The sequence below is a fragment of the Aspergillus pseudodeflectus genome, assembly GCF_044049435.1.
Source record: "Aspergillus pseudodeflectus strain CBS 756.74 chromosome Unknown BJX68scaffold_94, whole genome shotgun sequence".
NCBI classification, from domain to species: Eukaryota; Fungi; Ascomycota; class Eurotiomycetes; order Eurotiales; family Aspergillaceae; genus Aspergillus; species Aspergillus pseudodeflectus.
In genome coordinates, this window is record NW_027263870.1 from 68238 (window position 1) to 89156 (window position 20919).

General features: G+C 48.9%; 6 protein-coding genes across 6 annotated transcripts; 2 read left to right on the forward strand and 4 right to left on the reverse strand.

Moving 5' to 3' along the window:
• Positions 1-6184: 6184 nt before the first annotated feature.
• BJX68DRAFT_249611 (uncharacterized protein) lies at positions 6185-7256 on the reverse strand. Its single transcript, XM_071042144.1, has 3 exons — positions 6803-7256; positions 6545-6718; positions 6185-6432 (listed from the first exon to the last, which is right to left on the reverse strand). Exons 1-3 carry the CDS (start codon positions 7044-7046, stop codon positions 6278-6280), a joined length of 573 nt encoding a protein of 190 aa, XP_070892655.1. The 5' UTR covers positions 7047-7256; the 3' UTR covers positions 6185-6277.
• Positions 7257-8714: 1458 nt separating this feature from the next.
• BJX68DRAFT_220230 (uncharacterized protein) lies at positions 8715-9781 on the forward strand. The gene is made up of 3 exons (XM_071037899.1): positions 8715-8795; positions 8864-9572; positions 9625-9781. Exons 1-2 carry the CDS (start codon positions 8746-8748, stop codon positions 9561-9563), a joined length of 750 nt encoding a protein of 249 aa, XP_070892656.1. The 5' UTR covers positions 8715-8745; the 3' UTR covers positions 9564-9572; positions 9625-9781.
• A 4564-nt stretch (positions 9782-14345) lies between these two features.
• Positions 14346-15393, reverse strand: BJX68DRAFT_280148 (uncharacterized protein; the record flags this gene model as incomplete). Its single annotated transcript, XM_071048878.1, has 3 exons — positions 14981-15393; positions 14629-14866; positions 14346-14473 (listed from the first exon to the last, which is right to left on the reverse strand). Exons 1-3 carry the CDS (start codon positions 15176-15178, stop codon positions 14346-14348), a joined length of 564 nt encoding a protein of 187 aa, XP_070892657.1. The 5' UTR covers positions 15179-15393.
• A 160-nt stretch (positions 15394-15553) lies between these two features.
• Positions 15554-16709, reverse strand: BJX68DRAFT_249614 (kinase-like domain-containing protein). The gene has a single exon (XM_071042145.1). The coding sequence runs from the start codon at positions 16699-16701 to the stop codon at positions 16168-16170; it is 534 nt and encodes a 177-aa protein (XP_070892658.1). The 5' UTR covers positions 16702-16709; the 3' UTR covers positions 15554-16167.
• A 2018-nt stretch (positions 16710-18727) lies between these two features.
• BJX68DRAFT_249616 (uncharacterized protein) lies at positions 18728-19760 on the reverse strand. Its single transcript, XM_071042146.1, has 2 exons — positions 19524-19760; positions 18728-19456 (listed from the first exon to the last, which is right to left on the reverse strand). The coding sequence occupies exons 1-2, from the start codon at positions 19656-19658 to the stop codon at positions 19067-19069; spliced, it is 525 nt and encodes a 174-aa protein (XP_070892659.1). The 5' UTR covers positions 19659-19760; the 3' UTR covers positions 18728-19066.
• Positions 19761-19982: 222 nt separating this feature from the next.
• Positions 19983-20485, forward strand: BJX68DRAFT_249618 (uncharacterized protein). Its single transcript, XM_071042147.1, has 2 exons — positions 19983-20173; positions 20231-20485. The coding sequence occupies exons 1-2, from the start codon at positions 20094-20096 to the stop codon at positions 20340-20342; spliced, it is 192 nt and encodes a 63-aa protein (XP_070892660.1). The 5' UTR covers positions 19983-20093; the 3' UTR covers positions 20343-20485.
• The last annotated feature ends 434 nt before the right edge of the window (positions 20486-20919 follow it).

Below are 20919 nucleotides of genomic sequence, written 5' to 3' on the forward strand. Positions count from 1 at the left end.
TACATAAACAGGTGGCTTATTCCTTTGCTCTTCCATGCCGGCCAATGAGTGATCCATGGCCCATCGCTAGGAACAGAATTCAAGTCAAATGGCAAGAGACGCATGATGCTGTTTCTGGAATGGACCATAAAGTTGCATTCCCGAACAGTACAAATGATTTGATGCTAGCCTAGCTATTGTCCATTCCACGGGACCAGATGGCAAAATCGCGCAGTGTTTCCGACCAAAGGAGGACTCGGATATGGCTGTCACTTGTGCCCCCGACAATGAAGTCAAAATCATATCCTTTGCCTGTCTGCTGGAGCATTTTGCTGCAAAGGAAAAATAAGATGGCAGAGGATAGTTTCTCAAGCTAAGCGGTCTCTAACTGCCCTGCAGTTCAGGCCACCCACTCTTTCCCGCTAACAGATCCTCTAAAAATGGCTGTGTGGGATCATACATCCTTGTTTCATCGAATTGCACATCTCTGGCTGTTTCTACTCGAGCAGTCTTTGGATTCCAGATATTCCAGATACTTGAAGCAACTGGACCAAGATGTATTCCTCGGTAAGCTCTTGGAGCCATCTTTGCACGTTTAGTCTGCTTCTGACGGGTATATGCAATGCATCCAATAGTATACAGACAAGAGAGGTCTGGTTTCTTTCCCCTGAGGATTTCCCATGGTGTCTTCCAATTTAGAGCACGCGTGGGCGTTCTGTTGACAATAAAGGTTGTTGCTTGAATAATAAATGGCCAGAGATCTGTAGGAAGAAGTGCACCAAGCAGAGCTTTCCGTGTTCTTAAGATAAGTTGATATCCAGCTCTTTCTACAGCTCCCTTTCTGGTTCGGCGTTGCCCTAACTGAATACTGATGTGCAATGCCTTCTACAGCTCTTAGGTACACGATTTCTCTTCCTAAAGCCTTTTCTTGATCACTTTTAAGTATTTGGACGGTCTTGCCATGCGTGTTCTTTGCCCAGTTGACAAAGGTTTTGACAGCGTTGATACAGTCGCTTTTAATCATATGAGTATAGATGATGTGCATTCGTGTTACTTCGTTATAAAAATGGGTAATCCAGCGTTCTCTATTGGTTCCGTGTTCCATGTCAATTAGGTCGAAGTGTACGCGTTTAAATGGATTGGTTGCAGTTATCATGGGCCTTCGAGATATCTATTGAGGTGCATGGCTTATCTTACACGTCTCGCATGGAGCTTTGCTGCGGTGATCAGCGTCAATATCAGTGATCTTGATGCCTGTGACGGCTTCAGGTAAATGCTTAACCGCATCGATATGAGTATGCCCCATTCTCCGGTCCCAAAGGTCCATACTGCCTTTCTGAAGTAGCGGTTGTGCAGATCTCTGAACTGCAAAGACATAGTCGTCATCCTTTGGTTGCTCTACCACCCACAGACCTGAAGAATGGTCTTTAAGCTTGAAAAGAGTTCTCTTTCCTTCCTTGATAGTGTTGTTGTCGAAATCCCAAGTGTATCCCGCTTGCTTGAGTCGTCTTGCAGCAACGATATTGGTAAGCATCCCAGGCACGTACATGACGTTGGTCAATGTCATTGTAATGCCTCCATTTGCTCCGTTTGGAAAGATTTTGACCTTTCCTCTTCCTTTGCCTTGTACCGATGAATCTCCTGTTCCGATTGTTCTGAGAGTATTATCAAGTTCTTCAAAGCGTGAAGCATCGTGTTGCTCCAGAAGCAAGTATTTTAGTGATTTTTATAGCTCTGAATAGCTTTGATTTATTTATTTATTTTTTTTGAAAAAAAAAAGAGTATTTTCTTACTCTAGTAGATAGGATCTGCTAGGCTACTAAGATAAGTAGGTAACATTACAGAAACAGTATTATTTTAGTAGGGACACTAACACAACCGCCTCGATTTTTGAGCACGGCAGATCCGTCCCGCTCTGAGGAATGGCCATCACGTTCCCATGATCATTGATATTCGCCCGTCCTTGAGTCGTATTCAATCTTGAGAACTGCCAAAATAGACTTGGCCAATGCCACTGGGCTGTTATATGTGTGTATTTGTGGCGTCGGAGACATCCGTTGCATCAGTCGCTTCTATGACGTCTACATCGTCCAAAACATCGGCTGTTGCGGTAACAAGTTGCCGATGCCGCCTGACACAAGGGCGAGCGCTGTATGGCGGAGGATAGAGCGGACAAGGATGTCGCCACCAGAAGAAGAGGAGGAGGAGGAGGAGGAGGAAGGAACGAATGGGGACGAGGGAGAAAGAAGTTTGATTTCTTGGGCATACTTGTTTTCTGAACGATTATCGGATGGGCTTTCGTCAGGTGGACATGAGGATGCGAATGAGCCAGAGGGAGAAGCCCTGGTTCTGAACGATTATCGTAAAATGTAATGAGCGGGGCTATAGGAGATAGATACCGATTTCTATATATGTGATAGTAACATAATAGAATTTCGTCTCTGTATGCTCAGCCTCCACCTCGACGTCATGAAAACGCCCTAGCTCATGTTTACGGGAGAAATTCTCTCGGATAGACTGTGCTCTAATTTCAGGCCTCGGTACAGCAAGGCTGTTGGTGCGAAAATCCGGGGAATTCTCATAGCCGACCCGTTTTCGTCACCGAAGACTGGTACCCTATTAGAAAAAACCCTCATATAACATTATCGCTGCGTAACTTTGGTGCATCTTGGGGTTCCTACTCTGCTAAGCCACGCTGATGTCTGGAAAGCAATTAGATTTGCCTATTACTCGTCGCAGTACCGTGTTGTGTGCTTATCGGGTTGCGGCAGCCAAAATTACCCGTGAAGGTAGGACCTACGGTCAGGGTTAGCATGCTGGAATTTGCTCGTATAGATCTTATATAGCTGAGTAGCCGTTGTTCAAACTCCGCTTTTTGATTACTCGAACAGCTTAGCACGACCTTCGACCCGTGACATGGCAACCGAATTCTTGGGTTCAGAGGTTTGTTTTGGGGCCAAATTGGATAGCAGGAGTGAAGAAGTGCCCTCTATGCAGCTGTGGCCAATGATCCTATTCGGGATTCTGTTGCTACTGATAGATGGGTTTATGGGCCTACGTTTCGCTATACTCGTCGTGTACCTTGTCATATTCCTTGGAGTGTGCTCAAGAAGGAGCAATCAGCAACTACACCTGAATTCAATGATCGAAATTCTCTGGTCATCTGCTATAAGAGGTGTCCACATTATCCGAAATTTACTCCCCATAACAGGTATGACTTATATCTGCTTTAGGTTTTATTTCTATTACTTTCCCGACCGTAATTCGCAGCTAACAGCAATCAGTGGATACGAGGCGTGACTACAGCACTGGTATACCAAGCAGCAACGCAGAATACCACATAGCTACAGATCGGCAAGTCAGATACTTAGCAACCCGTGCGAACAAACTCAGGACGCCTGTACCATCGGTCTCGTCTGCCGGTTCTTCAGACAAAGTCACCAGTGAGAGCGATAAGCTCGCGTATGCAGTACGCGCAGAATGTATTGCATGCTTGGAGATACTGCCCCAGATGTTCTTTCCCGAGGGATGTATCACATCATCCTGTAAACACATAGTCGAGGACAAGATCTGTACTCAGTGCCTGGCGCATCACTTACGCGTGCAGGTGGATGGATCGAACAAGTATACATGTCCGATATGCCACGAGCGTATGTCAGAGTGTGAAATTCAGAAATGGGCATCCCCAGAGACCCTCCGGCGCATGGACGACCTTCGGGTGCGGCAAATGCTCCAATCAGATCCCAACTTTGTCTTTTGTTCGAATGCGGAATGTGATGCAGGCCAGGTGCATACTTCTGGCACAGAATCCCCTATCATGACCTGCGCTAATTGCGGAGCTCGGACATGCTCTAAGCATCGAACGCCATGGCATGAGGACCTCTCCTGCGATGAATTTGACCACCCAGAGGCCGCTGACGAACACGACAGACAGGATGCGCCCGAGTTGGAAGCGATCAGGCAAAAAGTGGAGGTCATTCTACAACAAATACAGGCAGACGAACATCTTGCACGGGCAATTGGAGCAATGGAAGAGGGGAGAGAAGTTGAGCAACGGACATACGGCAGGAAAGGGGCAAACCGCACAGGGAAAAGGAAGGGGCTTCAGAAACATGCAAGAAGAAAAGCTCGAGCCGAGCAAATAAAACGACGGAAAGAAGAGCGTCAGGGAGCAGCAGAGGTCCGCCGGTCAAGCAAGGCATGCCCTGGCGCAGGATGTCTTTACCGCGTAGATAGGATAAGTGGCTGCAAGCATATGACTTGTAAGTAAGCTCGAACTGGAAGCTTTGGAGATACCAACCCATATGAGATACTAACCAGGTCATCTTCCAGGTCCTCGGTGTGGACACGAGTGGTGTTGGACCTGTGGCCAACCCTGGAAGAAAGGACATTTAAACCAACCATGCGACTAGAAGCTTTCCAAAGTTATTGACGAACTTAGCAGTGATTTTTTACTGCTGAGGTCTGGGGGATTCATGGAGGACTTGACTCTGCACTGTTTTTGTATATTCGAGACGCATTTCTCTGAATACCAGCGTCGTAACACGCTGAACCAAGCCCTTGAGTCATGAGACGCTTTCAGCAGTGCTCCAATTTGCCTTCTGAGCATCATCCAATCCATTGATCTCTTTGAGCTATCCTCAGTAGTATGTACACATATCCTATGATTCGACAGCTATTTCTGGCGCTTTGGTATGAGTGCGTAAGATTCTTGGATCAGGGGTCGAAGCCAAATCTTTGCGAAGTGTGGTGGTCGGTAAACAGCTCTCTTCAATCCTGATTAATAGAGCAAACAAATGTGGAAGAGGATATGGTCGGGTTGTGGCCGCCCTTTGCGTTTTCTTGGTTGTTGGCTTTTGCGTCGTGCGTGGTGATGTGATAAGCCTTCGATTTCTACTCTGATGTGTTTACCTGTTGTATGCATATTTGTTTGTGATGCTTTAGAAATACACATGCCTAATGAAGCACATTAGCTGACTATGGAAAGCATCGAGAATCTTTGCAAGGACAGGCTGGTGCAAAGCTGAACTTCCAAGACGCCACACTTCTTGTACTACAATTGCTAGCTGCTGAGCTGCTGCCATTTCAAGCAGCTAGTACGCCCGCTCCCGGGCAGCCTTCCATACGGCCTCCTGGTGCAGGTAGCCGGCAAGGTGCTATCAACCCTTCGCAGATGGTCACCTTTGGCGTATAACTTCCATGCTTGACCCCATTGGGCAAAGGTGTTGCAGCGCATAAACGCCCTCTCCCTTGTGAGCAGCGGGCGAAAGGGATGGATCTTTCCCAGGTGCGCGGCTCCTTTGGTTAGTCGATCGGACCGAAACCGCCTTTAAAGCCGACACGGATGCTGTCAACGCTAAGCAAACACTCAATGGTCCTCTCATGCCCCTTTTTTGCAGCCGCAAAAAGTGGGAACCATAACGATTCTTGGTGTCCAGAACAACCCTAGGGTCCATGTGATTTTTCTCGCAGAGGTAAAGAAGCGCGACGTGCATCCAGAGGTATCCTGAGCTTGGACGCTGGCTCCCTTCTCAAGTAGGTTAACCACCTCGGTGTGCCCGTTCGCGGATGCTAAGTGCAGCGGGGTCCACTCATACATATCCACAAACACGGGGTTGGTTCCCTCTTTGAGAAGTAGCATGACCACCTTGATGTGTCAATTAGCAGAGCCTGTGTTCAGTGGATGTCATCCAGGGGAAGACCTCGGCTACTACGTCGACTTTCGCCCCGGCCCTAACAAGCACACTTTGCGTGCCGCCCTGCGGTCGAAGTTCCCTATCATGAACTCAACTGGCAGCAACGTTATCGATGGCTGTATGTCTGCTCAGGACTGCTTTGGAGCTGTCTGACATTTTAGAAGCGGAGAGTCTGAGAAGTTCGCGATGCGCTACCGCCAATTCGATCTGGAAGCCATTCTGGGTATATCTGTAAAAGCCGCGGGCAACGATAGAATAAGCTGTATGTTGGCCTTCGCTGCAAAAATTTCTCGACTAAGCGTCAGGGTCGCTAAGGGATATGAGAACCTTGGTAAGTTAATGCGTTGAGAACGATGCCTCTCAATTTCAAGTCTAATGCTGTGTAAGAGCACATATTGCTTGAATCGCTGCACATATTTAGGGCCTTGAGATCAACATTTCCTTTGCTCTCTCCCTCTTTTTACTCGCAGATTCTCGCCTAGTTCTCATAATAATAGTAATCATACTTTGTTGTTCATGTTGAATGAGCCGATTTTTCATAGATAAAAACTGCTGCTGATGGCACAAATTGTGTAATAAATCTGTGCATCTAACTGGTCAAATCATAGCTTTCCCGTTATGGCCGAAGGCCACCGGACATCTATAGGATTCACAGGTGCGCCAGTTTGAGGGTTATAAGGTCCACCATAGCTACCCTGGGCAACTGGATTGCCCCAAGTGTCTCTGCCTTGTTGGTATATTCCTTCCAAGCCGTTTGCTACATTATGGCCAAGTTAGCCAGTGTTAAAAACGAGTGATAGATGTGCAAAAATGCTTTTAATTCCATGCGAGAGAAGGATATAGCAAGGTACGGGAAGGGACTAACTTACGTGAACGCTGCTCAGGAGAGCTCTTGTTGTCGACAGAGGGATCGTTGGAATTGTCGGTGGAGGGGTCGGTTGTAGTATCAGACTTAGTTTGCTCGTTGGGACTGTCATTGTCACCAGTAAAGTGTACCTCGTCCGCTCTCTCCACATTTCCTGTATTCCCAGTATCTGCTGTATCTGTACACCGTCAGCCTCAACTGCATGTTGTGGCACAACCATGAGAAGAAAAATATGGCCAGGGACAGAAATTGTCTTGCTTACCCCCAAAATGCGGCCCATTAGCAGAGCCGTATCTGTCATCGGCACTGTAGTCGCAAGATTGGGTTGTAGCATCACCGGACCCAACGACGTCTGTAGTGTCCATTGCATCCAGTGCATCCAGTGCATCCATTGCATCTAGTGCATCCAGTCCCACCATCAGGATATTCCCCACGCCAACAGTTAGAACGCCCATGATAGCATGGCGGCAACCAGACCTGACTGCTACGCCTAGAAGTGGGTGCATAATGTGCTTGTGTGCTTAGCAGACTTAGGGGAACAATGAGATACTGGGAAGTGCCTAGACCTGGCAAACTGGTCGCTGAATGACCTTATGGTTGTCGACGTCCCCAGAGATGACAAGGATTTTCAGGACATTTAGAAACTCGCTGTGGCTATGCTTCCGTACGGCATGGGCGGGAGGGTGATTCAAAGTTCGGCATACCTCTTCCCTCCCACCAGGAGACAGAATCGTGGCTTGCTTTACCATCGGTATATGAGGTATTTCTTCACATCTGACAGACTTGATAAGGCCGTTCTGGGCTGTGATTGGTCTACAGTCCACGCCCCTATCTGCAGCCAATCTGGATGCTCAGTCAGCTCGCCGCGCCCTAATACGTTCCAGACAACAGGCGTTAATCAAGAGATCTCTCGAGTAACCCCGCATTGACATAGAGTTCATCTTCTCCGCTCGTCTTCCGATTTCTTTCCAGAATCCTTTAATCGCATGTGAATTTCAAGGAGCAGATTTTGACTGAAATTCGCCACAAGATGCGGCCGCCCAAGTATTTGATCACCTTGTTGCCCTGCCGACTGGTTGACCTTAAGCGCTTCCCATTATTACCTTTCGTCTCATCCTCCCGCTATAACTGTGAAGCAACACCAATCAATATTCAGAGGTCTTGAACAAAAGTAACGCCATGTCCAATGTCAACAAAAGACGACCTGGAAAGATGTCGCCTAAGTCCTCCAGCAATGATGATTTCGTGGAATACTTCAAAAATCTGGGACTTGAAACGGAGAACTGGCAAAATTCTCGAATGTCCGGTAGCCACACCACAAAAGAAAAGGCATCAAGAGCCATATCCGCATGCCTGGATGGTGCCGCCAAATCCTTCCCCTCTTTTGCCCCTTCCAAAGCAAAGGCGAAGACCAATCTCCTTTATATGAGAAACGTCTTCGGCAAAAAGGGCTACGACGACCAGAAAGAGGCTATCCTGAACCACATATGGCCTCTTTCGACATTCTGCAGCAAAATCCCACTCGCCGGTAGTCTTGGAACCAATGCCGGCTTGGTCGCGCTAAGCTGCCTCACTGAGTGCCAATCATGGCTAATGTCAGATGGATTTATGCTTGAGACTAACCTCTTACGGACTTTCGATGGTCCAACAACACGCATCACAAATCATAGTGGTATCCGTGACCATCAGGAAAGTAACTTTGTGGATGCTGATAATATCCATGGTGAGACTGAGGTTCAGAACGGAGATGAAAAAGTAACCGTTCGCAAGTCGAGACCGAGGATCCCATCAGGAATTACGTCAATGCCAACTGATGCATCCATTGGTCTGCTTGAATCCATCTCCAACGTCCTCCGCTGGACCTTTTCCATTATTCATTACCCTTTTCAGTATATACTTGTGGCCTACCTCAGTATATACCTAACTGGATGGGCCATTTCGTGTTTAGATTACAGATTTAGAGAGGTGGTCTGCAATCAACGACAACTGGCTTTTGTGTTCGGAGAATACTGCATTCCCAATGAAGGCCCTGAACCACAGGTGATTGGCTTCTCCAAAACAGCGGAGGCGCAAGGGCAACTCGGTATAGTTGCCACCTACGCAGGAGAAGGTGCAGGCCTAGCGCTCTGTATGAAGAGCAACGAGCATGCTCTGAGGGACCTCACAGCGAGAGCGAGGACTAGTAATTTGGATAACAAAGAGATCATGTCACACCAGCTGGAATTGCTTTTAAGCAAAACAAAGCCCTTGCCCAGGTAATTTTCCTTTACATGGATTGCGGGTCTATATGGACGAGACACAGCGACTGACTCTCAGCCGACAGGAAGCTCTCCCAACTCAGCGCAAAAGTCAGCTCAGTACTCGATGTTATCATTGCTAGTGATTACTATGCAATAAAGAGACTTGGCTCCATCCAAGCTTCGCGTAACTCAATTCTCCTAACGACGCTTGCTGTGGTCGATCCATTATGTGTTTTCCACAATGGAACCATGCTCGCTGCGGACGAGGCTGATTTGAAGAAAACATTCATTGCTGTAACTAGCTCTACTGTTAAGAGCCTTCCTCATCTCATCACCCATACTGAGTCTCTGGCCCAAGACCTCGGACAGGTGGAAAACACTCTCCTATCAATAAAAGACCTTGTCAAGGAAGAAAATTGCACTGGCAAGGGGCAGGTCCCGTCGGAGCTGCAAAGCTTCCCCCTCGTCAGGTTATGGAACAAAGTGAGAGGTGAAGAGGGCCGGGTTATGGAAGCATTCAGGAACCATTCGACTCTCCTCGGTGATATTACCCAGTATTATGAGCACGCTCTGAGTGTTGTGAAGCTTGTTTTGGTCACCTTATACCAGATCCAATACGATATGGAGGGATTTAGGGACTTACATGCTCACCAAGCATTTTGGATTGATGATACGCCACTTGAAGTGCATATGAATATGCTTCGAATGGCGGTGACGAGGCTGAACGAGGAAAGGTGGACATTGGATGCAAGCGGCACGAGACAGATCGAATTCGCCGGATAGGGGTCACAGGTAAATTTCCAACCTCCGAGTACTCGGCAATCTTATAACCAGATCACTGTAGAAACTGTGAAGGACCAGTGGAATCCCAACTCAGATTGTCGAACTGGGCCGTGATATTTTGCCGCTAACTGGAGAATTCATGGACTCAATCCCGCACTGGTTTTGTATGTCCGAGAGGCATTCCTCTGAATACCAGCGTCGTAACACGCTGAACCAGGCCCTTAAGCAATGAGACGCTTTCAACAGCGCTCCAATTTTGTGTCATAAGCATCATCCAATCCATTTATCCCTTTGAGCAATCCTTAGTACTGTACTAGTATATACAGGTGTCCTATGATTCGATAGTCTGTACTCCGTCCATTGTATGTTTCTGTAATGTCCATGACAAAGGGGCCAATGGCAGGATCATAGTCTGTCCGTTCAAAATGCTCAGTCAGCCTTCCTCAGCACCCCACAAAAGAAAAGGACAGTGGAAACAAACCCGTAACATCTTTTTCGTCCATCCAATGATCGCTCTAGCCCCACCTTTGGTGCGTGAAACGATGGCCCCGGTTTCGAATGGACTGCGATAGTTCCAAAACTAAATCTGTCCGAATGGGTTGTAGGCCATCCTTACCACCTTCTGAGTTATCCATTTTTGCCTAGCACTGAAGAGCGCAGGCTAGAGAAGCAGATAATAGGGGCCGTAAGAGACCCCTTCCGACCTTTCGGCCAATTGCCCCATGCCTCGGCTACATCGCCCACGCGAGGAGGCCCAGGGTGATGAGGACACCTTGAGAAAGCCAAGCAAGCAGAGCAAGACCACGCATGCCGGTAACGAGGCGGAGGTCCAGTGTCAGACTCATTCTGCCGACGACGAAGCGCAACCTGTCCCCGGCTCTGCCCCAGCGCATATCGCATGAAATAGTGGCCTCGTGCGTCAGCATGTAGCAAGCCGATCAGGTTGCCACGATGATAGGACGACGGCGGCATGCAAAGCGCATGTTGCCCACACTACACCTCTGCTCGAAGACGGAAGACGAGAACTCCCATGCAGACATGTGATTGACCCCAGGGCTCCAAGTTCCCGAGATTTCATGCAACGCACAGTCAACCAGACTCTTGCCATTCGCAATTGGTCCGGCTTGCAGAAAAGGTGTATCGCTGCCATTGATAACTTCCCAGGAATGCATCTAATTGTGGAGGGATATCCAGGTACTGGCAAAAACAAAACCTCCACGCTTGTGGCAATGGCGGCAATCCATGTCGGAGGGGCGGTCATTCTGGCGCTGCCGCTTGCTCTTATCAAGTTGGCGGGACGCACGAACGTGAGGATGTCTTCCTCGTGCGAGGGCAAAAGAGCTCATGTTCTACCTTGGCAGGTGGGGTTGGGTTACTGGGAATACGATGAGGGAACAGGGAAATCCTGCCAGGTGGCATAGTACTCTCGGCCATTCGAAGGTGAATCAAGTCGGAGAGAGAAGCAGAAGAGATCCATCTACGCCAATCACGGGCTAGTCATGCTCGTGGGTCTGAAGAGGGATCGAAGGGACGGATACCTACACTACGCTGGACACCTCCGTGGCCCTGTAGCATTTACGCGGTCAGGGGCCGTGGTTGTCCGCTGTATTTCTGCCATCGCCACCTTTATCTGAATCATGATCGGCAGATGTGCCAATGCGCACGACGATTTCTCCAAAACGACCCCCTGTCTGATGGCCCACTGGATAGCTGGGCACTTGTCTGCACACGGTCGAACTGCTCGTCAGTGTGGAAACAGGGTGTGGGTACGACATGTTGAGCATCGGCATCGGCATATATGCTTCTCTCCACCCTCACTGTCTCCAAATGCACATCACCCTGATCCTCTCCGCAGTCGAAAAGTTCACGATCAGTATGCCTGAGACCCGTAAGACCGTCGACAATCCAATTCTCCCAAAGGTCCTCTTCTGTCTGCCTTATGCATGGACTCAAGTGAAGAATTATGAACCCAACAACGTTGAACAACTTTTCCACATTGGATGCGTTCTTGATGCGGCAGTATCCGGCCAGGGAGTAGGAACTGGCTGAACGAGAGAAACCTTATCTATACGCCTATCTTGGCCTAGGTATGTTGCAATGCATTACCAACACGGCATGAGGCTCTTGCTGCACAATGGGAATGCGCAGGGGTTCCATGTCTTTGTGGCTGGATATTCCATAGGAGGAGGCCAATGGAGCTCAAAAACGAAGCACGGTTGATACGCCACTGTCCCTAACTTGAAGAGGCAAAAAGAAACGCGCGCCTCGCTGTAAGGTGCTTCGACACATCTGACGACACTGGTTGTGGCGAGGATTTGTCTCCTGACCGCGATGGTGTTGCTGACGCCTAGTCTCGTGATGGTGATGGCGTCGTCCATGTAACTGATATTATGATGTTGGTGTACAAGTATTGCATCTTCGTCGAGACAAAGCTAGATCAGCCGCCGTGTCTGATGGAAACCAACTGGAAGCGCTGGCGGAGTTGCTTGTCGACCCGTGTCATGACTGTCTTCAGAAACTCAAACAAGCACCGCCTGTAGACGCTGCAAGTTACGTCGAGAACACAAAGACCCCCTTTACCATTTGCAATTCTTCGATCAAGGCCACCGGCCCCGCCGCAGTTCATTCAAGTCCCCGAGTCATGCACCAAGGAGGCCTCAAGCGTCTGACGCCGAGGATACCGCTTGGTCAAGTTTCGCAGACAAGGCAGTGGGTACTCCCCCCCTTTACCCTGGCGGGGTCCCTTGCAAAAGCGCCGCAATGGGTGAGGCTAACAACCTCCCCTCTTCTCTCCTAACTTTCCCCTCTTTTGCTGTAGCTCTTTAAGCCTATAGGAGCTCCTAACCCTTTTCTTTGTTCCTATATACCCTTCTCTTATATCTACCTCCCTCTTGTAGTATTTAAGTGTCTTTATTAAAGAGCTTCTCCAAGCAAGGTTTAAGCCTATAGCTTAACTAAGCTCTTTAAATACTTTTAGAAATAACTTTACCCCTCTCTTCTATCTTCCCCCTCCTATTATTTTCTTACCTATCCTCTTTTCTTATGTTTCTCCTGTTTTTCTATTCTACTCTCCTTACCTATTTCCGCCATTACGCAGAGAGCTATTGATTTCTTACTTCAAGTTGAAGGGTTCGTACCCCAAGGCAATGCAGGGCCCTTGATCGGGTTTAAACTAAGTTATTCAAGTTTAAAATAGCGACCAGTGTGGATTTTAAGAATCCCGGTTTCTAGAATCTCTACGGGGCAGCCTGTCTGGAGCTGGAACGGGAGCTTCCACACAAAACGAAGGAAGGCACTGAAAAGCTCATCGATGAGTTCAAGGTGATGGATTGTGCACTCTGCCCCATTCCACGCTCTTTTGCACTCGGGCAAGTGCTAACATCATGCAGGATGATTGCCTGAAAACCGGAGTGACAAATCGTTCTATTTGTGCAGAATCAAAGTCTGCCAAGGCTAGCAAGAGGTTTTCAGTGGGGACGGAGGACGCTCGCACACTCCGCCATGGACCTATGCATCTGCATAGATACCTGTATGCGGCTAGGGGGCTAGCTAAGCCTGTATGCGCCGCTCGATTCATCTTCAACGAGCGTCCTACCTTCCTGAAGATCCGGCAAGGCCGTATCGTACGGGCCGCTCCGCCTCTGCTATGGCTCCTCCCAGGCGCGCCTCCGACGGGAGCTGATCGATATGATATTTGGGCCGTTCTCGCTGTATTACGTGGTGGTGACTTTACGAGGAGAGGAGAGTGCTGATGGGGTCTCGTTAAACAGGGTGTGATCGCGGATGAACGCGGAAGCGTGATGTATGCCGTATCCGAGCCTGTTCCTCTCATTTACTCGCCGAATGTCCCAAGAATAATCCAGGGCGGCTGGGGCTTTGGTTTCCTGTTAGTATACTCGGCTCGGATACCTATGGGCGTGTGGATAGGGCTACACGCTAGCCGACTTTCTCTACGTAGGCAGGATGAGTCGTGGTAGAAGCCTCGGCTTCTATGAAGAGTGGTGAGAAACGGATTGGATCCGCAATACGGATCAGAACTTGCGCGCCATGGAGCGATAGTGGGCCATATCCTTTGTGGACGACGAGGAGAGAAAACTGCGTCTTATCCAGGGGATGTAGCAGGGTCGAGCGCAAAGCCCAGCGGGAACAGGTTGTTGATCAATATATACAACGCCTCTCGTGTGTATGGAGTGAGCTCTGAGAAGGGGAGGACTTGCTGGCCGTCAGACTGCGAGCAGACAAGGAGCATCCACCCAATGCGAATCTAAACTCTGCCGTCTCACCTCTGCAACCACTCGCTTGGTCTCGACTCACTATCCTCATCCTTCTGCCAGATCAACTGATACATTTCATCTGTCCAATCATCGTCAGTACGCTCTATCCGGCCTTGTACAAGGGCCGCTGACGCTCAACACACAGTTGTCCGAGCTAGTAATGTGCCTGGTTATGAGTTTTTTGCATTGAGTTGGCTGGTGGATTCACAGGCCGCTGGCACCCCTCTTCTAGTGGACGCGTACAGGCTCGGGGCTCGAACAGGGTGTCGACAAGTCTTGCCACAATGCCTCGCACTCGAGAGACCACCACCACTGCGGGGAAATGGAAAGATGAAACCAAAGACTCGGATGCTTGCGTTGCGTTCGCACATGAGTGAAGCGAGCTTGACCGCAGAGCCCCACCTGCTACCTTGTCTCTGTCAAAATCTCTGTAGTAGGTGCGGTTGAGATTGTTGTTTCTAGTTTTTTCTGTTTACTTTCAGTTGATTATTAAATATTGGACATGCCTTCAGTAAAACATTGATATGTAGAAGATTCGCATCATGAGGTATTCCACAGGATACTCATTGAAGATATCCGGGACTAGTTCAAGCCAGTCGGGTTTTCTCTGGCAGTAGACCATCAAATTATAATAGTCTAGGACTCGGGATACCAGCCAGCCAGATTCCAGTCAAGTAGTATTATCCAATAATCTAGACTCCCTTCTGCATCCACCCCCTTCTATTCAACCATCACGTTCTTCGGCTGGAGATCTGCATGGGTAAAGATAGCTTTGTGGCCCCTGAGTGTACGTCGGATCGGTTCACGAAGCAGCCGGACGTAATGCGGCGACTCCTTTTGCCCTAGGCATTTTAGGAGGGCTTGGTACAATAGCTCCTTGTTGTTGAAGGGACCAGATATGCTCAGGTCGTGATTAAGGGTAGAGAGAATGCCCTTGTAGTAAGGCGTGTGGTTCCAGTTCCCAAAATACCCTTGGGAGGGGATATGTCGCAGTTTATTAAGTGCCTCTCTAATATATTTACTAACTATCTTGTTCTGGTCTTCTGGAAGAAATGGCGCTAACTTTTATAAATTAGTACCAGGGATATAATCCATGATAATGTATTGTTTCTAAGTTTTGGGATTAACAAAATAATTATAAACCTTTGGGATAGGGATGTTACCGGGGGTAGCCATGAACTCCATGTTTTCCGCTTCTAGCGGCTGGATGGAGGCGCCAACTTTAACCATGAAGCGCTCTCTTACTTGGACGACCTTGACCAATCTGCTAGGGTCGCTGAGGATATTGGTTAATATTTTAGTCTTGGCGATGTTCGGGAGCACGATTCCCTCGTCGGCCATTTCGTCAATGGATAGAGATGTCGTCAACTGAGTGTTAGAAATGGAGGATGGAGAAGGGAAGGATGCAATGGTCAGCAGGTGACAACACCAGACAGACTAACAGACTAACCAGATTGAAAATACGATTAGGCACGAAAGGTAGGCAGTACCATGTATAGTGGTCAAAAATACTAGCCTCCACCCCTGCGCCAAAAGCCGGTACCTGTATACAGGAATTATATCAGCATCAGACAAAAGCTTTTCTTCGGGGAAAACTGCGATGATTCTTTAGGTGCTATGAGTGCATTTGGTGGATGCTGCGGCAGCTGCGGCACTAAGCCCAATTTTGCATAATCATGCCTTGCTTTCAGGAAACGAACCATTCCTACAAATTTGCTTCTCTGTTCTCTCCGCTGACCAATCAGTTGCAAAGAGAGGCGTTGGTGTCACTCAGAATCGGGCGTGTTTGGTGCCCAGAAGTTCCAACATAAGCTATAAAGCAATCGATGCTTGGCTATTAGAAGGGGTCCAGGTTGGCTCCAGTTTCCATCCGGCGAAATGAACCTAGGAAACTTTGTACTTTTCAGTGGTCATGTCTATATAGCTTTGACCCGCTCTTAAGGGCACTGGGTAACTCCTGTGAGCGATGATGCTTCGGCCAACATCCAACCACATGTCAGTGAGATGCAGATCGTGCGTCACAGCGGCGAGAGAGGCTGTAGCGCTGAAGCAAGTAATCAGGGTATGTAAACCAATCAAAGTTGCGCTGAAGGCGCTGGTATCCAGGCTTGACCACAACACGTTACACAAAGTGTCCTCCATCCTGCATAAGGGTCAGGCGTATCCTCGTCACGACGGGATGCTCCTCTTATTTGGCGACTGGGCAACAATGCTCCGACCCAAAGGAAGAAAATCTTGGTGAAACGATCACCAGAAGCGAGTACCCAAATTACAGGGACGAGGGCTTTGCGGAACATAATGAACGTTAAAGGGGTCGACAGTCTTGGTTATCAGGGCTTGGAGGATTTGTCTCGTTCAATAGCGGCAAGGGAGCTGTAAATGGACTGGGCAGACGCAGCTTGTCGCAGCCAACATTGGGTAATGATATTGCCACCAATAATTGAAGAGACGTCAGGAAAATTGTGTACCTTGTAGAGGTGTTCAACCGTATCGCTCGGCAGGTCCTCGTATGGATAATGGCCGGTCATTATAAAATAAATAAGAGATCCAAGACCAAAAAGATCATCTTGGAAAAGTGGCGCAGCGTTGAAATCATAGCCAGGGTGTCGAAATCTCGTTGCTGGTGTAGCAGAAGGATCAGAACCAGATAGAGACGCGCCGCCAAAATCCGCAATACGGACATTGAGATCCGAGTCAAGAAGAAAGTTCCTTGGTGATAGATCGCAGTGGATAATATTATGCCCATGCAGAACACTCAGACCCTCAGCAGCCTGTAAACACCACTGAATCCGACGTTGCAGGGCTATATTCTGATTATTCTGATAAACGTAGTCCTTTAGATTACCGTTCTCCAGGTATTCCATCGTGAGACAGCAGGCTTCATTGTCCCAGTTGATTATTCTGGGTATCCGTGCGTGATCCCCGATTAATGCATAGATTTCAGCCTCGAGCCGCATATTCCGACGATGGTCCCTCTCTTCTGGGGGGCAATATGGATTCGGGATGGGTGTTTTCACCACCGCGCCAGACGGTAATCGCTCCAGGATGGCTGTGCCGCCCCAAGCGAGCATTTCACCCTTGGAAACATAGACGACCTGGCCATGTCGCGGTTCGGGAGCCTTGGCTGTGCTGGAAATGCAGATGTATGTAATATCATCAGGATATTTAGAAGTCGCGTTGCTTCTCTCCTGCGTAGGCAGCTACATGTACATTGTTAGAGATGGGAAATATGGTTTAGAAGAAACTTACTGTGCCCTTTGCTGCTTCAAGGTTGGTTCGCTCTTTGACATCCTTTTGGCGACTCGGACGAATGAAAAGGGTTGTTAGGAAAGTACTAAGTGAGGATAAAAGAAAGTGAAAGGGAGAGAGTATTAATTTATAAAGGAACCACATCTTGAAGAGCACAGAGGCCTATTTTGCACGAAACATTGCCAGGCACAGCTGAGAAGGGGGAGGCGGCAACGAGTGGAAGACCATTATTTTATTTCTTAGTCAGCATCTCGGAGCGGCTGGGGGGAGTGGTTGCTCATGTTCTAGAACCCTTGGTTAAAATCACCAATAATCCTCAGGAGGCGAGTCATCTCAAATTTGGCCTCCATGATGACTGCATGTCTTGGCCTTATTGCAGCTTGTCCATCGTGAGCTTGCATTGCACTACGGTCAGCAGATTGTGATATAGTATTAGGACGTCGGCGCCGTCGCCACTAGCAGCGCGATCTGGAATAAGCTTGTACAGCTTGACCATGGCCGCACGCGCATTGCTAATAAGGCTGTGAAGCTTCTTCATGTTTTTCTCCGTGAGTGCGTCTGTCTTGACATATGGGATAAAGTTGTGACTAAAGCCCTCCAGCATGGTCTCCGCTGCCGCAACCGCGTTCCGGGTTTCTATTTCATCCTTGTGGCGAGTTATTTCAGTCTTCGCGCTTGTCATAATCAGGTCAAGTAGTAGGCTGTTTAATTCAGTGCCTGATATTGAATAATCACACCCCGTTACGTACCAGCTTGAATGATTTGGTTGACCATGGCTTGCTGCCGGGCCGCGTCCTGTTTGGTTTTCTCCATGCTCGAGTAGATGTCCCAGATGATGCCAACCATTGTCAATCAGTTCCCTGTACTCATTGACAGCCCTGGTCACCTTATCCACCACGGGGGCCATCTCCTCCCAATGCTTCAGTGCGGCAGTTGAATCAATGATTTTTTCACTGAGAGTCTTGTCATCTGCCATGATTGTTGATGCGAGTGATAACTTTGAAGCCCTGACACGAAGGTTCCCCCGAAATTCGGTCTTTTTTGAAGCAGCGCAGGTTTGCCTATCTTGGGAGTTGATATAGGGTCTTGCAGACCAAGGAACTGGTGTATACAGGTCTGGACCTGCAAAGTTTGGAATTTCTTCCTAGTCACTTGTGTCGGAAGCTCAATCTAGACCTGGCTGGGTGACCCGTTTCCACCATAAGTAATAGAGACCCGGGCCACGACTGCCAATTTAGTGCCGTACCTCATGGCTCGGCTATACCTTTGATGATAGCAGCTGATCTAGTTAGCCTACTAGCCTCCATGAGCTGTTAATCTACTAAATTACACATGAATATACAGTGGAGGCACAGGCCCTTTTATCGTGCTCTTCCGTTGATTACCTTACGACCCATGGTTGTCCACATCCAGGTCACTCTTTAGGTACTCCTGGGCTCGGCTGTGAAGAGGCCCATAGTAGAGGAGGACCCTGAGCGACGGAGATCTGCTGTACCACGCCTACGGATTTGATTCCACTAACTGGTCCCACCTTCCTGTGCTCTGCCGTTTTTGATAGCTCTAAATCTGAATTAACGGTGTCTGTGACATCTCTGCCGTGAGTTGAAACATCAGTAGGTACCTGTGCCAGGGAGCACTCTCGTCCGGCCTCCCTGCCAGAACACCCCTGTCGCGTGAATGATTTGGACAGCGTCAAGGTTTCCACGAATGTTGGCATTTTTGCCTGCCTGGGTGGCTTCTACGGTAAATCATAAAGTCCTGATTGCCCCAAGAACGGAAGAAAGACTTTGTGCCTTCACTAAGCGACAAGGTTGTCCTCGCTGCTAGGTACCACCCTATAATCGCCAATTGCGGCCTAATCTACCATCGACATCGTGGCGAACCACAACCGAGGCATCATGGATTAATTCGGAGGACCATGAAAGGAAAGTAGTTGGACACCGGCGCCAGCCTCTGGAAACACTTCGCTGCTCATTGCTCTCAAAATCGGCCGCCATTTATCTTGTCATTCCCATCCTCGTTCCCATCATCCTCAAAGTTCGGTCCGACCTCACTGGCAGGATTCATCAACTGTTCAACATCCGTAACAGACCTCCCATCAACACCCTCGAGCTGACTCTCCAGCATTTCGCGCATCCAAGCTGGATACATGGCAAGCACTTCTGCAATCTCTTCGGGGGATAGAGGTCGATAGCTGATGACTTTTCGGTTCCCGTCATAGTTCCGCCACACGCCGTCTGTACCCAGGTGCGAGAAGCCAGACCCAGAGGTATCTCCTGGGAGAGAGTCCAGGGCACGGAATAGGGCGGATTTGCCTTCGGCCAAGCAGGCGCGCTCTCCGGCTGCCGTGGCTGGATGCTGTGGGTTGGACTGGGGTCAATGTATGCGTAAGTAAAGCTGAAGAGAGGAACGAACGTCAAGGGTAGGAGATGAGTACCATTTCAGCGGACCTTTGACCAAGAGTGAGAAATATTCGCAGAGGCCAACAGGAACTGGATTGTTCTGTCGGCGATTGAGAGTGCGGACACCGGGGCGGGGTAGCAAGGTGTTGGCTGAGGCACAGAGATCCCATGTAACTCTAGCAGGGATGCGCCCTTTTAACAAGCCTTGAGACGGCGCTTAAACACCACCCGTAAGCAACCTTAGGGCCGAGGTCAAGCATTCTGTAGAAAACTTGCCGCCCTATCCGATAAGCCACAGGCCTAGAAGGGCTTAAGAGCAGGGTTTAGTGCTTATTGCATTAGCGCAAATGGGCATGGTCCAGCGATCAAAATGCATCACACCTGAGACACAACGAGGCAGTCACTTGCGTTGGTGCTTGGTCTTTACGAGGACCTGCGCCGCTGAGATTGCCGTGTGCTGCCACCTGACGAGGACAAGCTATAAGAGGCACCCAGGAGTCTTTTCCACGCTCTTACTCGGCATCCTTTCCCAGTCGCCATTGTTAACTGAACGCCTACCAAACATTACCCCTTTTCTTCAAGGTCCTCACGCAACAATAACAATAATGAGAGTGCACCTCCTCTTCATGCTATCCTTTCTGGCTGGCCATGTGCTTGCAAGGGGTCGTCAGCCCTGTGAGAACGAGTAAGGACGTAACCTGTGTCTTTCACCTGCATGGATGCTAAGCGCCCACACACACAGAGCGGACCCTCATAGCGGCATTGGCAATTTCTGCGCCTGCCAAGACCGGTATGTACCAATGTACACCATGGCCACTCTTTTCAATTCATGCTCATATGGCTGGCACATATAGGATGCTGGATTGTAGGTTCGGATGGCGAGTGCAACCCTACTGGGACTTACAAGTACCCATCCTGCCCAGTATGGACGCCCTCTACCATGAGTTTGTAATAGTGTTAACACAGAGCTACAGAAATCTTGATGCAGTGGTTTGGATGTGGAGGAGTACCGGATTTGCCAGAGTAGCTCTATCACATGTCTTCAATACTTGGCTTTATAGTCCGTTCTGTCGAGGGCGTAGCAGTTTAGATAAGCTCAGAACAGAGTCAAACATTATCCACACCCCTGGTATCACCTGCGCTCAGTCAAATTCTGGCCAGCTTACATTCAGCTTCTAAGACCTGATAGCGATTATCCAAGTCGTAAAGACATCAATTAATTCCGCCATTACGCAGCGCAGCGTTGATCCCACGGACTGAGTCACTGCCAACCCACCTGCGTCATTAATCAATTTTCGCTTGAGACATAACGAATAGGAAGGGCTCTCATGGAGCAACCGGTGATTCCGTTGCAGCCCTCCATCGTTCCTCAGCAACTGTCACAGTGCTAGCTGCGGCGCAGTGGATTCATTGGCTGACAATGCCCGTGTT

Excerpts from the sequence above, each read along its gene's own strand:
- BJX68DRAFT_249611 (XM_071042144.1), bottom strand. The coding sequence starts at position 7,046 with ATGCACCCACTTCTAGGCGTAGCAGTCAGGTCTGGTTGCCGCCATGCT. Across the intron at positions 6,719-6,802 it reads TAATGGGCCGCATTTTGGGG|ATACAGCAGATACTGGGAAT; the intron begins GTAAGCAAGACA and ends GACGGTGTACAG. Across the intron at positions 6,433-6,544 it reads CTCTCCTGAGCAGCGTTCAC|CAAACGGCTTGGAAGGAATA; the intron begins GTAAGTTAGTCC and ends GCCATAATGTAG.
- BJX68DRAFT_220230 (XM_071037899.1), top strand. The coding sequence starts at position 8,746 with ATGTCACACCAGCTGGAATTGCTTTTAAGCAAAACAAAGCCCTTGCCC. Across the intron at positions 8,796-8,863 it reads AAAACAAAGCCCTTGCCCAG|GAAGCTCTCCCAACTCAGCG; the intron begins GTAATTTTCCTT and ends CTCAGCCGACAG.
- BJX68DRAFT_249614 (XM_071042145.1), bottom strand. The coding sequence starts at position 16,701 with ATGGAATACCTGGAGAACGGTAATCTAAAGGACTACGTTTATCAGAAT.
- BJX68DRAFT_249616 (XM_071042146.1), bottom strand. The coding sequence starts at position 19,658 with ATGGGATCTCTGTGCCTCAGCCAACACCTTGCTACCCCGCCCCGGTGT. Across the intron at positions 19,457-19,523 it reads GTCAAAGGTCCGCTGAAATG|TCCAACCCACAGCATCCAGC; the intron begins GTACTCATCTCC and ends CATTGACCCCAG.
- BJX68DRAFT_249618 (XM_071042147.1), top strand. The coding sequence starts at position 20,094 with ATGAGAGTGCACCTCCTCTTCATGCTATCCTTTCTGGCTGGCCATGTG. Across the intron at positions 20,174-20,230 it reads CGTCAGCCCTGTGAGAACGA|AGCGGACCCTCATAGCGGCA; the intron begins GTAAGGACGTAA and ends CCACACACACAG.